The sequence below is a fragment of the Eretmochelys imbricata genome, chromosome 23 (genome assembly GCF_965152235.1).
Source record: "Eretmochelys imbricata isolate rEreImb1 chromosome 23, rEreImb1.hap1, whole genome shotgun sequence".
NCBI classification, from domain to species: Eukaryota; Metazoa; Chordata; order Testudines; family Cheloniidae; genus Eretmochelys; species Eretmochelys imbricata.
Genome location: NC_135594.1, coordinates 7,306,966 through 7,324,349, shown reverse-complemented (window position 1 = coordinate 7,324,349; position 17,384 = coordinate 7,306,966). Strand labels below are relative to the sequence as shown.

Below are 17,384 nucleotides of genomic sequence, written 5' to 3'. Positions count from 1 at the left end.
CAGCGCTCCCAGCGTAGACTAGCCCTTAGGATGTGTCACTGCTGAGGGTGTTGAGGGGGGAAGGTTTTTCTAGCAGAGATGGGGTTCCATCACTTTTTGGGGAGGCAGGGTCAGGAGTGGCTTACCACTGGGGAGCAGGAGGTGGCTACTGTGGGCAGGGCTAGTAGCCCAGATTGGAGGGCTGCTAGGGGACAGGGTCACTAGCTCAGGTTTGGAGGGTTGCTGGGGGGCAGGAGAGGGGGTCTATTGGGGATGGGGACAGAGCCAACAGCCCAGGCTGGTGGGGGGCAGGGCCGGCAGCCCAAGTTGGGGGTTGCTGAGGGGGGACTGTTGGGGTGGGGCTGGCAGCCCAGCTTGACGGCCAAAGGGGAGACCGCTGGGGGATGCCGGGGGGCGGGAGGACAGATGCTGCGGAAGTCCTGGGGGCCCCCAGCACCGCCCTCAGGGGCCGGGTCCCCACGCCGGGTGTGACCAAGAGGCCCCGCCCACTCTGGCCCGAGTCCCGCCCCCGCACATGTCTCCGCGTTCTCTCCACGCCCCTCACGTGGACACGGACCAGGCTCCGCTTCCGCACGTGGCGCCGGGGCCGCGCCGCTCGTCCCGCCCCCTGGGCGGCGGAGGCGCCAATTGGTTGCCGGCGCTGTCAGTGTGCTCGAGGGGTGGGGTTAGCGCTGAGTCTTTGTGTCTGAGCGTGTGCGGCGGAAGAATCGGGGCGAGAGGCAGGTACTGACCCCGCGGCTACCTCGGGCCCCCTCCAGCTCTCCTGTCCCCACCAGGCCCCCCGAACTCCCCCGGGTCCCCCCAGTCCTCCGCCTCCAACCCCCTTAGGCCCCCCAGGCCTCCTCCCCCCAACTCCCCTGGGCTCCTCGAACTCTCCTGTTCCCCAGTCCTCCGCCCCCAACCCCCCTAGGCCCCCCGAACTCCCCCGGGTCCCCCCAGTCCTCCATTCCCTAGGCACCCTGAACACACCCAGACCCCTCAGTCCTCTTCCCCCAACCTCCCTAGGCCCCCTGAACTCTCCTGCCCCCCCAGTCCTCCGCCCCCAACCCCCCTAGGCCCACCGAATCCCCTCGGCCCCCCCAGCCCCCAACCTCCCTAGGCCCCCTGAACTCTCCTGCCCCCTCAGTCCTCCGCCCCCAACCCCCCTAGGCCCACCGAATCCCCTCGCCCCCCCCCAGCCCCCAACCTCCCTAGGCCCCCTGAACTCTCCTGCCCCCCCAGTCCTCCGCCCCCAACCCCCCTAGGCCCACCGAATCCCCTCGGCCCCCCCCCAGCCCCCAACCTCCCTAGGGCCCCTGAACTCTCCTGTCCCTCCAGTTCTCTGCCCCCAACCCCTCTAGGCTCCCCGAACTCCCCCGGGACCCCTAGTCCTCCACCCCCAACTCCCTTATGCCCCCCAGGACCCTCAGTCTTCCACCCCCAACCCCCTAGGCTCCCTGAACTCCTCCGGGGCCCCTAGTCTTAATCCCCTGGGCCCCCCCTCTGTCCCCAACCCCCCAAGGCCCCTGAACTCCCCTGCCCCCCCCAGTTCCCTGCCGCCAACCCCCCAGGCTCCCCCCCCCAGTCCTCTGCCCCCAACCCCCTGGTACACCCCAGTCCTCTGTCCCTAAACTCCCCCTGCTGCCCCCTAGTTCTCTGCTCCAATCCTCTGGGATCCCCCCAGTCCTCTGTCCCCCCAAAGTTCCCCAAGGTGAGAGGCTGGTATTGGCCACCCTCTCCCTGGGACCCCCCAATTCCCTGCCCCCTGGGATCCCCAACCCCCCCAATCCTCTGCCACCCAAACCCCCTGTGCTTCCCCCAAGACGAGAGGTAGGTATTGACCACCCTGCCTCCCGGGACCCCCCCAGTTCTCTGTCTCCAACCCCCCTGGGCTCCCTTTAGCTTCCTTTAACTCCCTGTCCTCCCAATCATCTGCACCCAACCCCCCTGGGCCCCCCAAACTCCCCAGGGCAAGAGGCAGGTATTGGCTCCCCACACCCGGGGCCTCCCCATTCCTCTGCCCCCTGACCTCCTGGGTCCCCCTGAACTCCCCTGGGGTGAGAGGCAGGTATTGGCCCCCCTGAACTTCCCTGGGGCCCCCCAGTCCTCCCCTCTTCAACCCACCTGGGCTCTCCTGAACTCCCCTGGGGCAAGAGGCATGTATTGGCCCCCTGGGACCCCCAATCCTCCACCCCCACATACCCACTGGGTCCCCTGAATTCTCCCAGGGTGAGGGGCAGGTACTGGCCACCCTGCCCCCTGGGGCCCCTCAATCCTCTTCCCCCGAACACCTTGGGTCCGCCTGAATTCTCCTGGGGCGAGAGGCAGGTACGCATGCCCCGTCCTTCTCCCCAGCAACCACCCTAGTCCCCTGGAATGCCCCCAAACCTCCAACACCCCTGCCTTCTGAATTCTGCTGGGGTGAGAAGCAGATAGGGAGGTCCCTAGGGGGCCAGTGTTTCCCAGGGAACCCCTGACCCTCCTGAAACCCCCAGAACCCTGCCAACCCCCTGCCCCCCTGAACTTCCCTGGGAAAAAGGCAGTTATTGGGCCCCTGGAACTCCCCTGACTGCTCCTAGCCCCCAACTCTGCCTGGAATCTCCCTAATCCCTCCCTGTCAGAACCTGATTCCCCCTGGAATCCTGGCCTGGTTCTTGGGAAACTCTAGTCCCCCTGAGCGAGCAATAGATGCCAGAGCGCCCTGGGTAATTCTCCTCTTCCCCACCCCCCATCCCAACACCTGTTCTGCTGCTTGGGTTCCTCCTGGGATGGGGCTCTCCCTGGATGTGGAGGCGGGGTACTCAGGATGAGGGTGCATGTGTGGGGGATGCCCTGGGTTATGGGGTGGGGGGTTCAGGATGTTGGTGTCCCCTGGGGTATGGGGATGTTGGGGGACATTTTAGGACTGACACTTGCTGCTTTATGGGGAGTGTGGGTGGCAGGGGTTATCTGCTGTGGGGCCATTGGAAGCTGGCCTGAGGCTATTGCGGGGTGGATCGCAGGTCATGGGGTTGTTGCTTTGTTCAGTTTGGAGCTGGATGCGCGGCACCCATTGGCAGGTCGAAATGCCCTTTGTGGTGTGTGGGGCTGAGCTTTGGGGTGGGTGAGCAAGGGAGCGGACCCTCCCCATGGGGTTGTCTGAGGCCCACACTTCCAGGGCCCTGTCCAATGCAGGGCTGCCTGCATGGTGCAGAGGAGCGTCACCCCCGTTCACACACCAGTCCGAAGGGAGCTCAGCCTCCATTACTGAGTCCTGGGGGCGCTGTTGCCCCTGGTTAGCCATGGCTCCAACCAGTGGGGGTGGGGGCAGTGGAGCTGGGGGGGTGTCAGATCTCCCCCACACTGTAAAACGGTGGAAGGATTTCTGCCTCGTGGGTGCGGGAGGGCATGCTGGTTGCCTTTCCAGAGGGACTCTGTGTCGTGCAGCGTAACCCAGGCCCTGCAGCCCCTGGGTGATTCTGCAGAGTACAGCCAAGGGCCCAGCTCACCTAGGGACCCGCTGCCAGGAAAGGTGCCCTCCCCCTGCTCCTGGGGCGCTCTGCACCGGCCAGGTTGTGCTGTGCGGGGGGTACAGGCTGTGCCATGGCTGCTCCAGTGCAGGGAGAGTGAGGGCCTGGGGCTGGCTGAATTCCTGGCCCCCCTCCTGCTGTAGATCTGGGTGTTCTCGGGGCAGCCATTGTGTGTCCCAAGCCAGGGCCCAGGAGTCCCTGCTGGGGTTCAGTCTCAGCCTGGCTGGGACCCCTGAGGAGTGACTTGTGGGGGAGGCAGATTCCTCCGGGGAACAACCCAGCTTGTGGCTGGGAAAAGTGTGTCCTGGGAGCGGTGATGAGTTGAACGCCAAACACCCCTCGGCCAGCGGAAATCTGAGGCACCTGCTGGACACCTCAGTGCCTCTGAGGTGTTGGTGGGCACAGGTGTGGAGGGCAGGTTGGTGGGGCCGGGAGGAGGCCTGTGCCAGCTCAGTACCAGGCCATGAGACTGCAAACCCTCCCCCCCCAGCCCCGAACTCACTGTGCGGTCTGTATAGCCACCCCCCAGCAGGTGCTAGGCTGGAGACGCTCTGGGAGCTGGCTATTAGTATGGCTGATGTGCTGGGGCTGGGGACTACGATGGATGACTGTCCACCAGGGACCCTCTGCTGGGAGGAGGAAGGTGCAGCTCCGGGGAAATCCGGCCTTTGCCTGTTGGGGTTGGAGGGCTTTGGGCAAAGCCATGGGACAGGCTTTGCCCTGTCTGCACCAACCACTCTGCTAAGCAGTGTGCTCCTTTCTGCACGGCCCCAAGTCTCCCATGTGCTGCCAAGAGGCCGCTGGGAAGCACTGGGGACTGGGCAGTGGGGAGAGTTGTGTTGGCTCCTAGGCCATGGTTGTAGGTCTGGCCTTGGAGAGCAGTTATATCTCCATTGTGCCACTTGTGTAGAGATGACTGGATACTTGGGGGGGTTGCTCGCACCTGGCGCGGCTGCTCTGTGGGAGCAGTTGCCACTGGTTTGAGAGGACGGTGCAGTAGTTAATGTTGATGGGTTGTCGTTGGAGTCCAGATGCTCCCTGGAGCACGAGTTGTGGTGAAACTGGACAGCGGAGTTGGGGGAGCCTCTGCCTTTGCCATGACCACTAGCTCGTGCCCTAGACAGAGACAACCACCCGCGGAGGGGATGAAACTCGCTCGCCCAACCGAGTGACAACCAAGCCCTTGCCACCAAGTCCAGCATTGCACAGCCTCTGGGCCAGGCCCCACCATGCACTGGGCACTTCCTTCCCCAGGACTGGTGCCTAGAGAGCATTAGCCCAGGGACTGGGGCAGGATCCAAGAGCTGGGACAGTACCTGGGAGCCTTGCCTCCCAGTCCCGCCTTCTGCCCCGGGCCGTGCTGCTTTTCCAGGCTTTGCATTGGCTGTCTTCGGGGGGCCTGTGGCATTGGTTCCAGGGCAGCTCCCTGGAGGATGCTGCTGTTTGTGTTGCCTGCAGCTGGAGCCCCTGTCCCTGCCTCCCACAATCCTGTTTCCCTCCACAAGGACTGGGCAGCTCCGTTGCCCAGAGAGCCGGAGCTTCGCAGCCTGGCCTCCCCCAGACAGAATTCGAGGGCAGGGTGTGCCAGCCTTGAGGGCAGGAGTGCAGCCCTCTATGTCTGGGGAAGGAGAGAGCCATGGGACCCTTTGGAATAGCCTGGCTGCTGGCCTCTTGCTGCGTGTGTCAGACAGGGTGGCTGCTCTATGTGGATCCAACCTGTGTTAGGTACGTCCCATCACTGAACAGCGAGCGTGAGATCTGGGTGTGGTCAGGGCTTGAATGAACTAGTGACATTATGGAGGGGAGTGGTGGGGTTTGGTGGTTTCAGTGGGGGTTTGGGGGCTTGGACCCAGGACTCCTGGGTTCTGTTCCCAGCTCTGGGAGGGGATGGGGCCTAGCGCTGATCTCTGGCTCCTGGCTGGGACATGGGAAGCTGGAGGCTGGGTTTTCTCTCCCCCACGGGGGCTATATGCGAAGCCCCAAGGCATCACCCGTGGAGCTCACAGCCCCTTTGAATTCCCTGGTGTCCATACACAGGGACCGCCTGGGCCTCCTTGGTGGTGGCACTGAGATTCCTCATGTCTGAAAGGTGCAGTACCTTGGAGTGGGGTGAAGGAGGAGCCTCCCCTACGTGTGGCTCAGCCCTTCCTACGTGTGGCTCAGCCCTTCCTAGGTGGACAGAGCTGGGCCTTTCCATTGCACGGCTGCTATGCTCTCCAGACAGCTGGGGTTGGGCGGCTGGGAAGCCCCTGGAGAGGATTAAACAGGAAGCAGAAAGAAGCAGCTTTGGGGAGTATGAGAGCTGTGTCTGAGACTGTGTCTAGCTGGGACTGCAGGCTGGGAGCCTCGCCTGACTGGCCAGGGTGAACAGTCCCTTGGCTTGGCCCTGGAATACTTCCCAGCATGGGGAGGGGCAGTGACCCACAGGTTGGGTTGGGCAAGGAAGCAGAGCCAGGAGTAGGGATGGGTTGAGCAGGACAAGGGCTGTGATCTCCCTCCCCCAGCAGTGCCACTGAAGGGCTGGAGTAGGCACGGGGAGAGCTAGGCAGCCTGCAGGGTGGGCTGCAGGTGGCAGAGGTGGGCACGGCCTGTGGCATGATTGGAGGGCTCTGCAGCCCCCACCTCCTCAGGTGTCTCAATCCTCTGGGCTGCACGTCCCCTCCTCCTCTGCCCCCCCCCCATCCCTTTTCTAAACTCCATTCCCCACAGCTATGGAGTTTGAACTGCCCCTGTCCACCCACAGCCCCCTCCATGAGCAATCTGGACACCAAATCCCTTTCTGGGTGGTCTTCCCCTCCCCCTGTGCTGCAACCCATTGTGGCCTTCCCCGGTCGCCCAGGGCTTGGGGCAGAGCCGACTAGGTAGCAGTGTGGCTTGGGGGAGGCGGGCTGGAGAGGTGGGTCTCTCCCCACGTGGGCTGCTGTGATATGGGGTGAATACTGTTCCCCACATCCTGTGGGGCTCTGATGGCGTTGCAGGAGCTTGGCTGTGGTGTGGCTGCTGGCCAGGTGGGGTGGGCTGCAGGGCAGGGGCTGTGGAGGGGGCAGCTGGCAGGGTGGGGGGTGAGAGTGAGGCGGAAGGGTTCCCTGGGATGGCTGAGCCAGGCCAGAGCATGAGTGGCAAAGCAGGGTGCTGGGCCCAGGGCATGACAGGCTTCCTCTGCTGCTAGGATGGGTGCCTGGGGTCCCCTGGAGGGACATCTGGTGACTGTTGCTGCTGTCCTCCCCCCCCCCCCCCCCGCTCCTGCTAACTGGGTGGGGAAGTGCGAGCTGGGGAGCCTCCCCCCGGAGGCTTGGGGGCAGGTGGTGTGTGCCTATGTACTGGAAGAGGAGCCCTTGCCAGAGCCTGTCCCGCTGCTGCCTTGCTCGAGGCTGATGGCACAGAGGTAGCTGCTTCTGCTTGGGCCCTTCCTGCCCCCAGGGGCTCCCTGCAGAAGCCCAGGTTGTGCTGTGGCAGAGCGAGGTTGTCCCATGCTGGCTGTGCCTGGAGCTCCCTGCAGGTTGCTGGGGTCTCTGTTGACAAGGGGCCACAAGTGTGGTCCCCCCCAGAGCCAGCTTGAGAGCCCATCCCTGGACCCAGTGGCTTCCACAGCCCATGCTGCCTCAGCCCCCAGAGTCTGTCTTGCCCTCCTGCCTTGTGTTCATGGGTCCCACGTCGCTCGTGCCCCCTCAGTCTCTCCTGCTCTCTGAATCGCTGGCCCTGGGTCATCGTGTGCCATGCTGTGATGGGAGCGCTGCCGCCGGATTGGCTTTGCTGGCCCAGCTCTGGGATGTGCCGAGGACCAGCTGCTGAGTTTGAACAGTGAGGTTTCTGTGTTCTTGATACGCGAGACAGTACAGGAGGCCGCGAGCAGGTCTTGGCTGCGTTCTGCCTGCTCAGCTGCGTGGGAAGGAGCCTCGCGCGGAGGGATGGGGACTGCCGCTCGTGCTCAAGGGGTCGCTGATCTCGGTGTCTGGGTCTTGGGGCTCAGCTTGAGACCATGCAGGGCCAAGGCTCACGATTCCAGGGGTTGGGGGTAGCCCTTTGGGGAAAGACAGGGCGTAGATGACTTATCTTGCATAAAATACATCATAACTGTGTCGTAATCATGTCCTAATAATATCTTTGTGAAGAATTTGGGTGCAGAGTCTCAGTACTAGCAATTCCCTGCGGGGCTGGAGTCCCTTCAGGAAGGAGGGGATGATCCTTATGCTGGGGAATGGGGCTGCCCCTGTGGCACAAAGAGGGGACTGATGGAAAGACATGCAGCAAGTCAGCGACAGAGAACCCAGTAGTCCTGGCTCCCAGCCCCCACTGCTCTAACCACTAGACCCCACTCCCCTCCCATTCATGTAGGATGAGGTGAGGTGGCTGCTGTCTGGGCACACTGGCTGTGGGCTCTTGGGGAGCGTGAGTGCACCTAGGCTAGAGCACCCTTAGTCCTCAGTGGGCATTGTCCCCTAGCGCCTGGGCCATCTGGGCCTCCCTGCTCTCGCGGCCTGCTCTGCGGTCCCTGTGTTGAGTTTGGTGATGTCTGGTCTCTGGGAGGGCACTGCCTGCCTGGCTCCCCCAGGAGAAGCTGCATCAGGCTGGGCATGCTCCTCTGTGTGGGGGTGTTGTGCAGGCAGAGGGGCTGAAGCAGCTGGAAATGGGGAGCCTGGGAGTGGCTGCTGGGCTGGACCAGCTGGGCAAGGTGCTTGGGGGGTGAGCTCCATTCCTGTGGCCTAGCCGAGGACGGGGGCAGCAGCAGCCCCGGGGAGGCCAGGAAGATGTCCTCCCCACCCCCTGCCGGCAGCTTCGGGGCTGTCTGCTCCCCTTGCCTTAGCTCTGTCGCACCTTATTGGGGCACCAGCCGAGGCCCCTCCCTGGGTAGTCCCAGCCATGCCTAGGAAACACCTAGGAATGGGCAGGAGCTGGGAGCACTCCTATCTCTGGCCTCAGAGGAGGCATGGTGTAAACACACACACGTGGCCCTGCACCTGATGCAGCGCTCCCAGCGACCGCCCACGTGTCTGTGCAGAGCAGCTGCTAGCCCTGTGTGGCTGGCAGAGCTCAGGGCAGCAGCTCTGGGGTGGGTAGAGAGGGTGGCCCTTCTCCCACGCCTGACACCTGGCAGCCGTGAGGCAGGGTATTGCTGCTGGTAGGATCCCACCGTGCTGGTGAGGCCTGGGCACTGGGAGGCCAAGGAGCGTGGGGCTGCAGGGTACCATTGGGGACTGGCACTTGGGGGTCGGTGAGAGGGCTCAGACCTCTTCAGAGAGCACATCCCAAAGGTGGTGTGGGCTTTCCCACAGGGTGGAGGATAGGGGACGGGCTGTGCTGTGTGAAGGGAGGGCAGGGGCTCTGCTGTTGCAGCCCATCACAGCCAGGGCCAGAGCCCACTGCTTGCCCTGCTGTGGATTTGCTCTCTGCTTGGGAAATCAGCTGCCTTTCTCCAGGCACGCGCTCTCACCCAGGTTTGTTGTGTCTGTGCCTTCTTCCTTCTCTGGACCTGGTGTGTTTCAACAGTGTCACTGGCAGGGGGGAGGGGGTCCTGTGGTCACAGCAGGGGATTCCTGCTTTCTTTATCACAGCTTCGCTGGGCTGTGTTTTCCCCAGAGGGCTGTGCTGGGTGCAGAGCTGCAGAAGATCTGCCCCAGTGTGTGAGACCTTGGGAGGTGAAGCCACTTGCCTGGCTGAAAATGGGTGGGGATTTCCCTGTGGGAGCCACCCTGGGCCGTCCTGCTGGTGAAATGTCCTGCAGAAGTGTGGGAGACACCCTCTCCCAAGCCCCCCGCGAGATTGCGCCAGTAGCATTGCCCTTGGGTTGCTGCCCTTCTCCAGTCGTCCACCTGGCAGCGTGGTTCTCCAAGCCAGGTAGGTGCCCAGGTGCCATGAGGATGAGCATGGTACAAAGCTGAACTAGGGTGGAATTCCACAAGAAATAACCCCTTGGTCTGGACTGGCGCCACCGGATTGCAGCTGCTGTAAGCCAAGGGATTCTCCCAAAGAGCCATCGGGGCATTCGCTGGGGTTCCGGGGCAGGTCAGATGGGGTGATCACAACGGTCTCTCCTGGCCTTGACTGGCCCCTTCGTGGTTTGTAGCTGCAGCGTCCAGGGGTGGGGCTGCTGGTTGTTGTGTGCTCTGAGATAGCTCAGAAGAGCGCACGCCAGCCCTGCCGCTTACTCTGCTCCACTGTTTGGAGGTTGGCGCTGCAGCTGCATTTCCTTAATCTGTGCCAGTGGTCCTGCTCTGACCCCCATCACGGTAGTGCCTGCTCACTCCCAGTGCACTGTATCCTCCTGGGCCCCCGGGCTGCTCGCCTCTCCTACAGAGGGGATTGAGGCACAAAGACTAAGTGACAGAGTGCTCATGGTGGCAGAGTAGTGGCCTGGTCACCAGTCTTCTAGGCTTGTTCCCTCCCTACTGGGCCACGCTTCCTTCCACGGACAGTGCCCTCTCAGCACCCCAAGGCTGGCAGTGGTTGAAGTAGCTCAGTCGCTGAGCTCCAAACCAAGTCCCTTCTCTCTGGCCAGGCTGGTTGGCTCCGCTCTAGCTGCGCAGTGCCCCTGATGGCACCTCCAGCTCCTGTCTGAATCCTATGCAGGATGGTCCCTGTCTGCATGGGGACAGGCCCAGAGAGGCTGAAGATGATCAAAGGGCTGATGGGGGTTTTGTGTCCCTGTTAGCACATGCCCTGTGGGCCCAGAGGGTGAATGTGATCTGGGAAGGCACAAATGGGATCCTCAAGGAGGAGCAGGGAGGTTAGTTTCCCTCTGGAGTGGGTTCTGGTGCGACCACTGCTGAGTTCCTGGGTGCAGTTCTGTGTCCACAATTCCCAATGGAGGTTGGTAAATTGGAGAGGGTCAGAGAGGATGATGGAAGGATTGAGGGGGTCGTGGAGTTCAGCGTATGGAGCTTAGCAAGGAGATGAGTAAGGGGTGACGATCAGTGTGGAAGGACCAACGGCCCAAAGATTTGATACTGGTTCATCTTGCAAAGGGTTTGCTTGCTTGCAATGGCTGGACTGAAACCTCAGTCTGGAAAGTCACCGTGGCGAGCGTAAGGCCCAGAGCTACAGGCTGGTCTCCACCACTGGCTGTTCTTAAATCAAGTGTCCCTGCTTCCTTGCCCACCAGCGCAGAACCTCCTTCATCACTGTCTAGCTGCTCCAAAGCTTCCTCCCAGCTCCACCAGGGCTCCCCTGTGCCCTACCCAACCGCTCATCCCAGCCCCGCCAGGACCCTGCCTGGCCCCTCATCCCAGCCCCGCCAGGACCCTGCCTGGCCCCTCATCCCAGCCCTGCCTGGCCCCTCATCCCAGCCCTGACAGGACCCTGCCTGGCTCCCCTGCACCCTGCCTGGCCCCTCATCCCAGCCCTGCCAGCACTCTGCCCTGCCTGGCCCCTCGTCCCAGCCCCGCCAGGACCCTGCCTGGCCCCTCGTCCCAGCCCTGCCAGGACCCTGCCTGGCTCCCCTGCACCCTGCCTGGCCCCTCATCCCAGCCCTGCCAGCACTCTGCCCTGCCTGGCCCCTCGTCCCAGCCCCGCCAGGACCCTGCCTGGCCCCTCGTCCCAGCCCCGCCAGGACCCTGCCTGGCCCCTCGTCCCAGCCCCGCCAGGACCCTGCCTGGCTCCCCTGCACCCTGCCTGGCCCCTCATCCCAGCCCTGCCAGCACTCTGCCCTGCCTGGCCCCTCGTCCCAGCCCTGCCAGGACCCTGCCTGGCCCCTCATCCCAGCCCCGCCAGGACCCTGCCCTGCATCCCCCCTTGTCCCAGCCCCGCCAGGGCTCTGCTGTGCCCCCTGTGCCCTGCCTGGCCCCCAGGGCTCTGCTCGGTGCCCTGCTCGGGCCGGCACCCTGGACTGTGGCTCCCTTTTAATGCCGAGGGCAGGAGCGCGGCGCTGCCAGGCCGGGGCGGTGTCGGGGGAGGGCGGGAAATGCGGCTCTGGCCGCGGACAGCCCCAGCCCCCCCGCGCGGTGACTGTGCGGTGCCCACACCACGTGTCCGCGAGCGCGCCTGCCCCTCCCCGCCCGGGGCGCCGCGTGTCTCCGGGCTGGCGCGTGGCGCCCCGCGTGGGGGGGCGCGGGGAGGGAGCGCGTGGCCGGGCACGTGCAGCGCCGCCAGCCCGCGGCCGCTCCCGCGAGACACGCCCGCCGGGATTAGCGGCGGCCGGGGCTGCCCCCCCCCCCCGCCCCTCGGGGGGGTCAGGGACGGAGCGGGGGCGCGCTGCAGGGCCGCACCCCTGAGCTGGGGGCGGGCGTGTGCGCACGTGTCGGTGCATGCCCGGGGGGGGGGGCCCGGACCCCGCCTCTTCCCCACGGGGAGGCGCCGGGGCGGGCGGGCGGCTGGGCGCGTTTGGACCTGCCGGGGAAACGGGGGCGGTTCGGTGCGTGTCTGGAGAAGGGTGAGGGGTGAGGGGTGTAGGGGGGCGCGGGCGGAGGGGGCGCAGCCCTGTTGTGGGTTTTCTCTGGCTGCTGAAGGGAGCAGGCGTTGCTCCCACTCGGGGGGGTAGCGGGGGCTGATGGGGCTGTGGTGGGAGGGCTAGTGAGCTGATAGCGGGTGTGGCAGGAGTCTGAGGGGGCTGTGTGGGGCTATGGTGGGAGGGAGTCTGCCCCGGGGAGGGGCTGGGTGGGGGGTACATATGTCCCAGAAAGCATCTCTGCCCCTCCCCCTTGTAGTCCCTGGGAACTGAGCGGGCGGGGGGGTCAGCGCCCTCTGGGTAGCATCTGGCCGGGCCCCCCAATGCAGTGCTGTAGGTGGGGGCAGGACGAGGGGAGTTGCTATCTCAGGGGTCCTTTCAAGCAGCAGGAAGCTGGGGGTGGGAGCTTGGGGGAGCCCTTCCCTGGCACCTGATCCTTTGCTCTTCATCTTCAGGCTTGGAGATGCCTGCGGAGAAGCCCCCCGACACAGAGAGGTCGTGTCAGCCCCTCATGGAGAGAGGCATGGCATTGGGGAGTACAGCAGCAGTGACCACCGGCTCCAAGGGGCGCACGGGGGTGTTGGAGAAGACAGCTGTTGGGGGCGAGGGCAGCAGGAAGTCCCCGGGTCCCCAACCACCAGCCAGCGAGTCGGAGAAGGATTCTGGCTTCTCAGGTAGAGACGTATCCTGGGGGCAGCAAGCGATCTCTGGGCCTTCCCTGCTGCATCCCCATCTCTTTGCCCCACTCTTTGCTTGGAGCCCGGGATTTCACTCCTGGGACTGGGCTCTGGAGCTGTCCAGTTGGTTTCCTGGGGTGGAGGCAGCAGGTAGCCTGGAGCTGGGCCCAGCCTGCCCCCCATCCCCTCCTGCCCCTAGGAGCAGAGGGCACTGTATGCATGGGAAGGACTGGGGGGGGAGGGTCCAAGTGGACTACGGGGGAGTTGGGCTAAGCTGGGTTTGGGAGGAGCCAGGCCCCATGCACAGAAGCTTTGGTCCCCCAGCACTGCCCAGTGCACCCCACAGTCTGGGGATGAGAGCCTTGGGGTTGCTAGGGCCTCAGGTTAGGGAGCCCCGGACCCCCCTCCCCGCAGGGCCCCCCCAGCTCCTCCCTGGCATGCAGCTGGGTGGCCCCCTGTTTCCCTGGCACACAGACCCCTCCTCCCCAGGCCCATTGTGCAGTGTTATGGGTAGGTCCTAGGGTGGGGCGGGCCTCTGGCCAGCCAGGGAGCAGCTTTTGGGTCAGTCCCTTGGGGCCTCCTGTCGTCGATTCCCTGTTGCCGTCTAGTGGTTCTGGGTGAATACTGTCTCCTATTGCAACCCCCCAGGGGCTGTTTCAGAGCCGATCTGTCAGGGGAGCTGGTGGGGACCTTGCCGTTCAGTTGCCTGATGCTTTCCATTATAAAAGGTTTTCGTTACCTTATTATAGAGGCTCTGCCACCCCCAGTGTTTGCAGCAGACCTCTGACGCTGGGCAGGGAGAGAGCCTGGACTAGAGAAGGGCATCGCCTCTCCCCATGAAATTCTGCTCACGTTTAGCTGAGCTGTGGGAAAATCACCGTTTCCCTTCCCCCGCTTGCGTTGTCAGCAAATCTTCGGCAGTAGCCACAATAATAATGTGCTACGGGCACGGAAGGCCAGGCCAACCCTGTTGGTAAATCAGCAGCAACAGGTGCAGCCACTGGCCTTTCCCCATGGTGAGAAGAGACAGCTGGGCTGAGCTGCCCAGATGCCCTGCCGAACCCTAGTGGTCAGTCGTCCAGCAAGGGGAGCCACACGGCTGGGCCTCCCTGCCCCCCACCTCCCTGTGGTCCTAGTGGCCCATCATCCTGTGGGGGAACCATATGGCTGGGCTGCCCTGCACCTTCCCCCACCCAGCATGTGGTCCCAGTGGCCTGTCGTCCTGTGGGGGGCGCCACGTGGCTTGGCTGCCCTTCCCCACCCAGCCCCCGCCCTGCTGCTGACTTTGCATGTTTCAGGAGGTCTCTTGTCTCAGCTTCCTCTGTAAAGTGGGGGCGATGATCCTGCGCTCTCAGAGATAATGGGTGATGTGTCCTGCAGGCGCCCAGCCGCCATGGTGAGGAGCCATGCAGAGGCTCCTGGGGACTGGACCCATCTGTGTGGCAGGCAGTAAGACAACGCCCCACGCTGAATGAGAAGGATAACAAGGACTGTTTGCTAGTGCCTCATCCCCGTCCATCCTGGGGAACCAGCGCATAATCCTGCAGTTACAGATGGTGTCGCGATGCAGATGCACAAGGGGGCTGGGGCCTGGGCAGCTGGGCCTGGGGTTTCCTCATGTCTGAGCGTTTGACTCAGTGGCCTGAACAGCGTCCTCTTCCCCCAGCTCCATGTCACCTCATTAGCCTCTCGTAGCCCCCGAGAACCTGCACGTGAGCCTCCAACCCCTGTGAGACTGCAGGGGCAGCCATGAGATGGGGCCAGCTGGCAGGATTGGGAAAGCAGCCTCGGGGGTCTTGGGGAGCCCTTGTGCTCCTCTCATCTGGAGGCTGCCCCACTGGCAGGAGTTACAGTGGGGCTAGAAGCTGGCTCCCAGTTTGTGTTGTGTCCTAGGAGCATCAGGAAGGTCAGGCCTGCCCTGCGCTGTCCTGTCTCAGCAGAACAGTCTCCATGGGGGGCATTGTGCGATGCAGGGGCTGGGCACTCATCTCTAGTAGGTCTCTGCACCCTAAGCAAGCTCTTGAGCAGTGGGTTTTGGGGAAAACTCTACCCCACAACTCTGGGCTACTCTGTATGGCACTGCTTCTCCCGGCCCCAGACTCTTCCAGCCTAGACAGGAATGGACCAATGCATGGGGCTCTGGCAGGGCCCTCATGGCCCCATGTCTGGCTCCTAGAGCCAGATTTAACTGCAGGGCTGGCCGTGAGATGCTGAAGCCATTTGTGGGTGGGGGCATACAGACAGCAGCTGGGGGTTTTGTTGCCTGCTCCCCTCCCTGTGGCTCTAGTGTCACCACCAGGTAGCCCAGCCCCTGTCCCCCCACTGCCTCTTACACTCTGCTTCTGTCCCCCTGTGCAGACACAAGTTCAGAGTCCCTGAGCACGCTGGATCAGGCCGAAGCAGAGGAGCCGTCCATCTGTGCCTCACACTGGGTGACCAACGGGCCCAGACTGCGGACGGCGCCGCATCTTGACAGCACGTTCACCAGATTCACCCCTGTTTACGTTGTCAAAAACGTTATCCTGAAACAGGTAGCCCTCCTGCCCCAAACCCACCAGACCGCCGAGTCCCTGGGGCTCGGACGTGCCCCAGCAGATCAGCCGCTCCCCAGGGTCACAGGGACGGGGCTAGCTGTCCCTCACGGTCACTGGGGAAGGAGGGGAAAGCAGCCCTGGGCCTGACGCAGGGCTGTCCCCGGACACGGCTGTGCTTTCTCCCCATCAGCACTTGTGGCACGTCATGCCAGAGGGAGAGGTGAAGCTGCGAGGTGAGGGGGCCCCGCAGGAGCAGAGCCAGCACCCACGTGCCCCCTTGTTCCTTGTGGCCCATGTGCCCAGCTCTCGGAGCTGCCTGGGCGCTCACCCTCCTCTCCTGCTCTTCCCTTGCAGCCCCTGGGAGCTTCCTCCAGCACCCAGCTTCTGACCTGGAGTGGCCAAGACCCCCCAGACAGTGTGCAGGGCCAGGCCCGGCTCATCTTCCTCCAGCAGCCGGTGGCTACGGCCACGCTGAAGCCGCTGCTGCCTGGCCGGAAGCCACAGGCCAAGGACACCTACCTGCCCATCCTCAACGCCTACCCCAAGATCGCCCCACACCCGGGCCACAGCCAGGACAACGAGGCTGCGGCTGGGCCCCCGCCCCGAAGTGGCAGTGTTGGCCCTGCCAAGAGCAAGCGCTTCTGCCTGGAGGAGGCTTGGGTGTCGTCCTCTGAGTTGGACGCCCCCACCAGCGGCGGGCTGCAGGAGGAACAGTGCCCGGGGGGGGCCCTGCAGGTGCTCTCTGCTGGCAGCTCAGAGCCACTGTCCCAGAACACTGTCACCTCATCCACAGAGCTGGCTCGGCCGGCACCCAGCTCCATCGCAGCCCAGGGGAGCACAGCACTCCTGGACCTGGCTGAGGGCAGGATCCTGGCCAAGGCCTCCAAGAAGCTGGGCTCGAGCCTCGGGAAGCAGCGGCGCTTCCACAACACGGTGGAGATCCTGAGGAAGTCAGGGTTGCTGGGTGTCACCCTGCGGACCAAGGAGCTGATCCGGCAGAACAGCAGCACCCAGCGGGAGATCGCAGAGCTGCGGGAGCATGCCCGGCTCTTCTGCGAGGCCATGCAGAGCAACAGCTCTCAGACCTGGGCCCGGCTCCAGGCAGCCATGAGCCTGTCTGCCTCCTACTGGGCCCAGAGAGGCCCAGGCCCCGACACGCCTGCCAAGACGGTCACTCCCCCCACAGACTTCAGTGGGGAGTCCCTGCCCGGCTCCCCCATGAGCCTGGCGCTCACTCCGGACCTGTCAGCACACACGGCCCTGCCTTAGGCCCTAGCACGGCCGCTCGCTCAGCAAATAAACCTGCTTTGAACAAACACCACTTGTGAGTGAGTTCCCAGGCCAGGGCCAGCTGCCTCTGGGCTGGAACTGGAGCAGGGCCCAGTCCGTCTGGTTGGGCATGGCCAGCCCTGCTCCTCTCTGGTGGGACAGGCAGGGAGATGGAACTGGTCCCTGCTCAGAGCCTGGCTCCATGCTGGCAGGGGCTGCCTGTGGTTGGCATTGCTGCCTTGGGCCACCTGGAGCCCCTGGCCCAGCCTCCGGGCCACATGAGCTACACTAGGGGAAGATGCTGTGTGCCAGGCTGGGCACTGCTGGCCGTTCCCCCAGGGGGTGCGGTGGAGAGCTGACAGCTCGGTGCCATGTGTGCGTGTGGCTGTCATAGCCTCTTCCTGTGCCAGGGCAGCGGTGCTCTGTGATGCCCTACAAGCAGCTGGGCTCCAGCCTCAGGAGAATTTCTGCCCTGGGCTGGTGTAGATGTGGGTTACGGGCTGGCAGAGGCCTCAAGGAAGGGCTCTCTCCTGCTGCCTCCTCAAGGCCATGTGTGATGGGAAGAGGGGTCGGGGACTCAGGTGCCCCAAGCAGGGCTCAAGCCAGTCTCTGCGTGCCCAAGGCCCATGCCTGTGGGCTTCTGGTCAAGGGTAGGGGTGTAGAGCCTGGCCAGGCAGGTGCTGTCCTCCCCCACACATGACCTGGTCAGAAAACAGCTGCAGAATCTAGTAATTGTCCACCTCCCCCACAGCAGCACCTGATGTACCTGCTCCCCTCCCCTGGCAATGCCTAGTCAATGCCTGCACTCCCTCCCCACTGCACCACTTGGTCTGCCTGCCCCCCTTTCTCCCCTCCCCCCGCACCACCTGGTCTGCAGACTGACCCTAGGACGGTGCCAGTGCGGCTGAGGGTGGGAACTGCTGCCCACCACCCATGAGCCCCTGCTCAGGGCTGCTCCTTCCTCCCTCTGCTCTGCACCATACCCCTCTCCCAACCAGGTGAACAGCTTGCTTGCTCTATGTGGCTCCAGCCTCCT

The 17,384-nt window shown here is 64.0% G+C and overlaps 1 protein-coding gene across 3 annotated transcripts; it reads left to right on the top strand.

The window, feature by feature from the left end:
• The first annotated feature begins 671 nt into the window (after positions 1-671).
• Positions 672-16,397, top strand: LOC144279215 (CLOCK-interacting pacemaker-like). 3 transcript variants are annotated; one of them, XM_077840702.1, is made up of 4 exons: positions 672-723; positions 12,324-12,542; positions 14,904-15,076; positions 15,434-16,397. In XM_077840702.1, exons 2-4 carry the CDS (start codon positions 12,332-12,334, stop codon positions 16,346-16,348), a joined length of 1,299 nt encoding a protein of 432 aa, XP_077696828.1. In that variant the 5' UTR covers positions 672-723; positions 12,324-12,331; the 3' UTR covers positions 16,349-16,397. The 3 variants fall into 3 exon arrangements, with proteins under 3 accessions (XP_077696828.1, XP_077696830.1, XP_077696829.1); XM_077840704.1 differs by lacking the exon at positions 672-723 and adding an exon at positions 2,300-2,307; XM_077840703.1 differs by lacking the exon at positions 672-723 and adding an exon at positions 11,769-11,835.
• Positions 16,398-17,384: the final 987 nt, after the last annotated feature.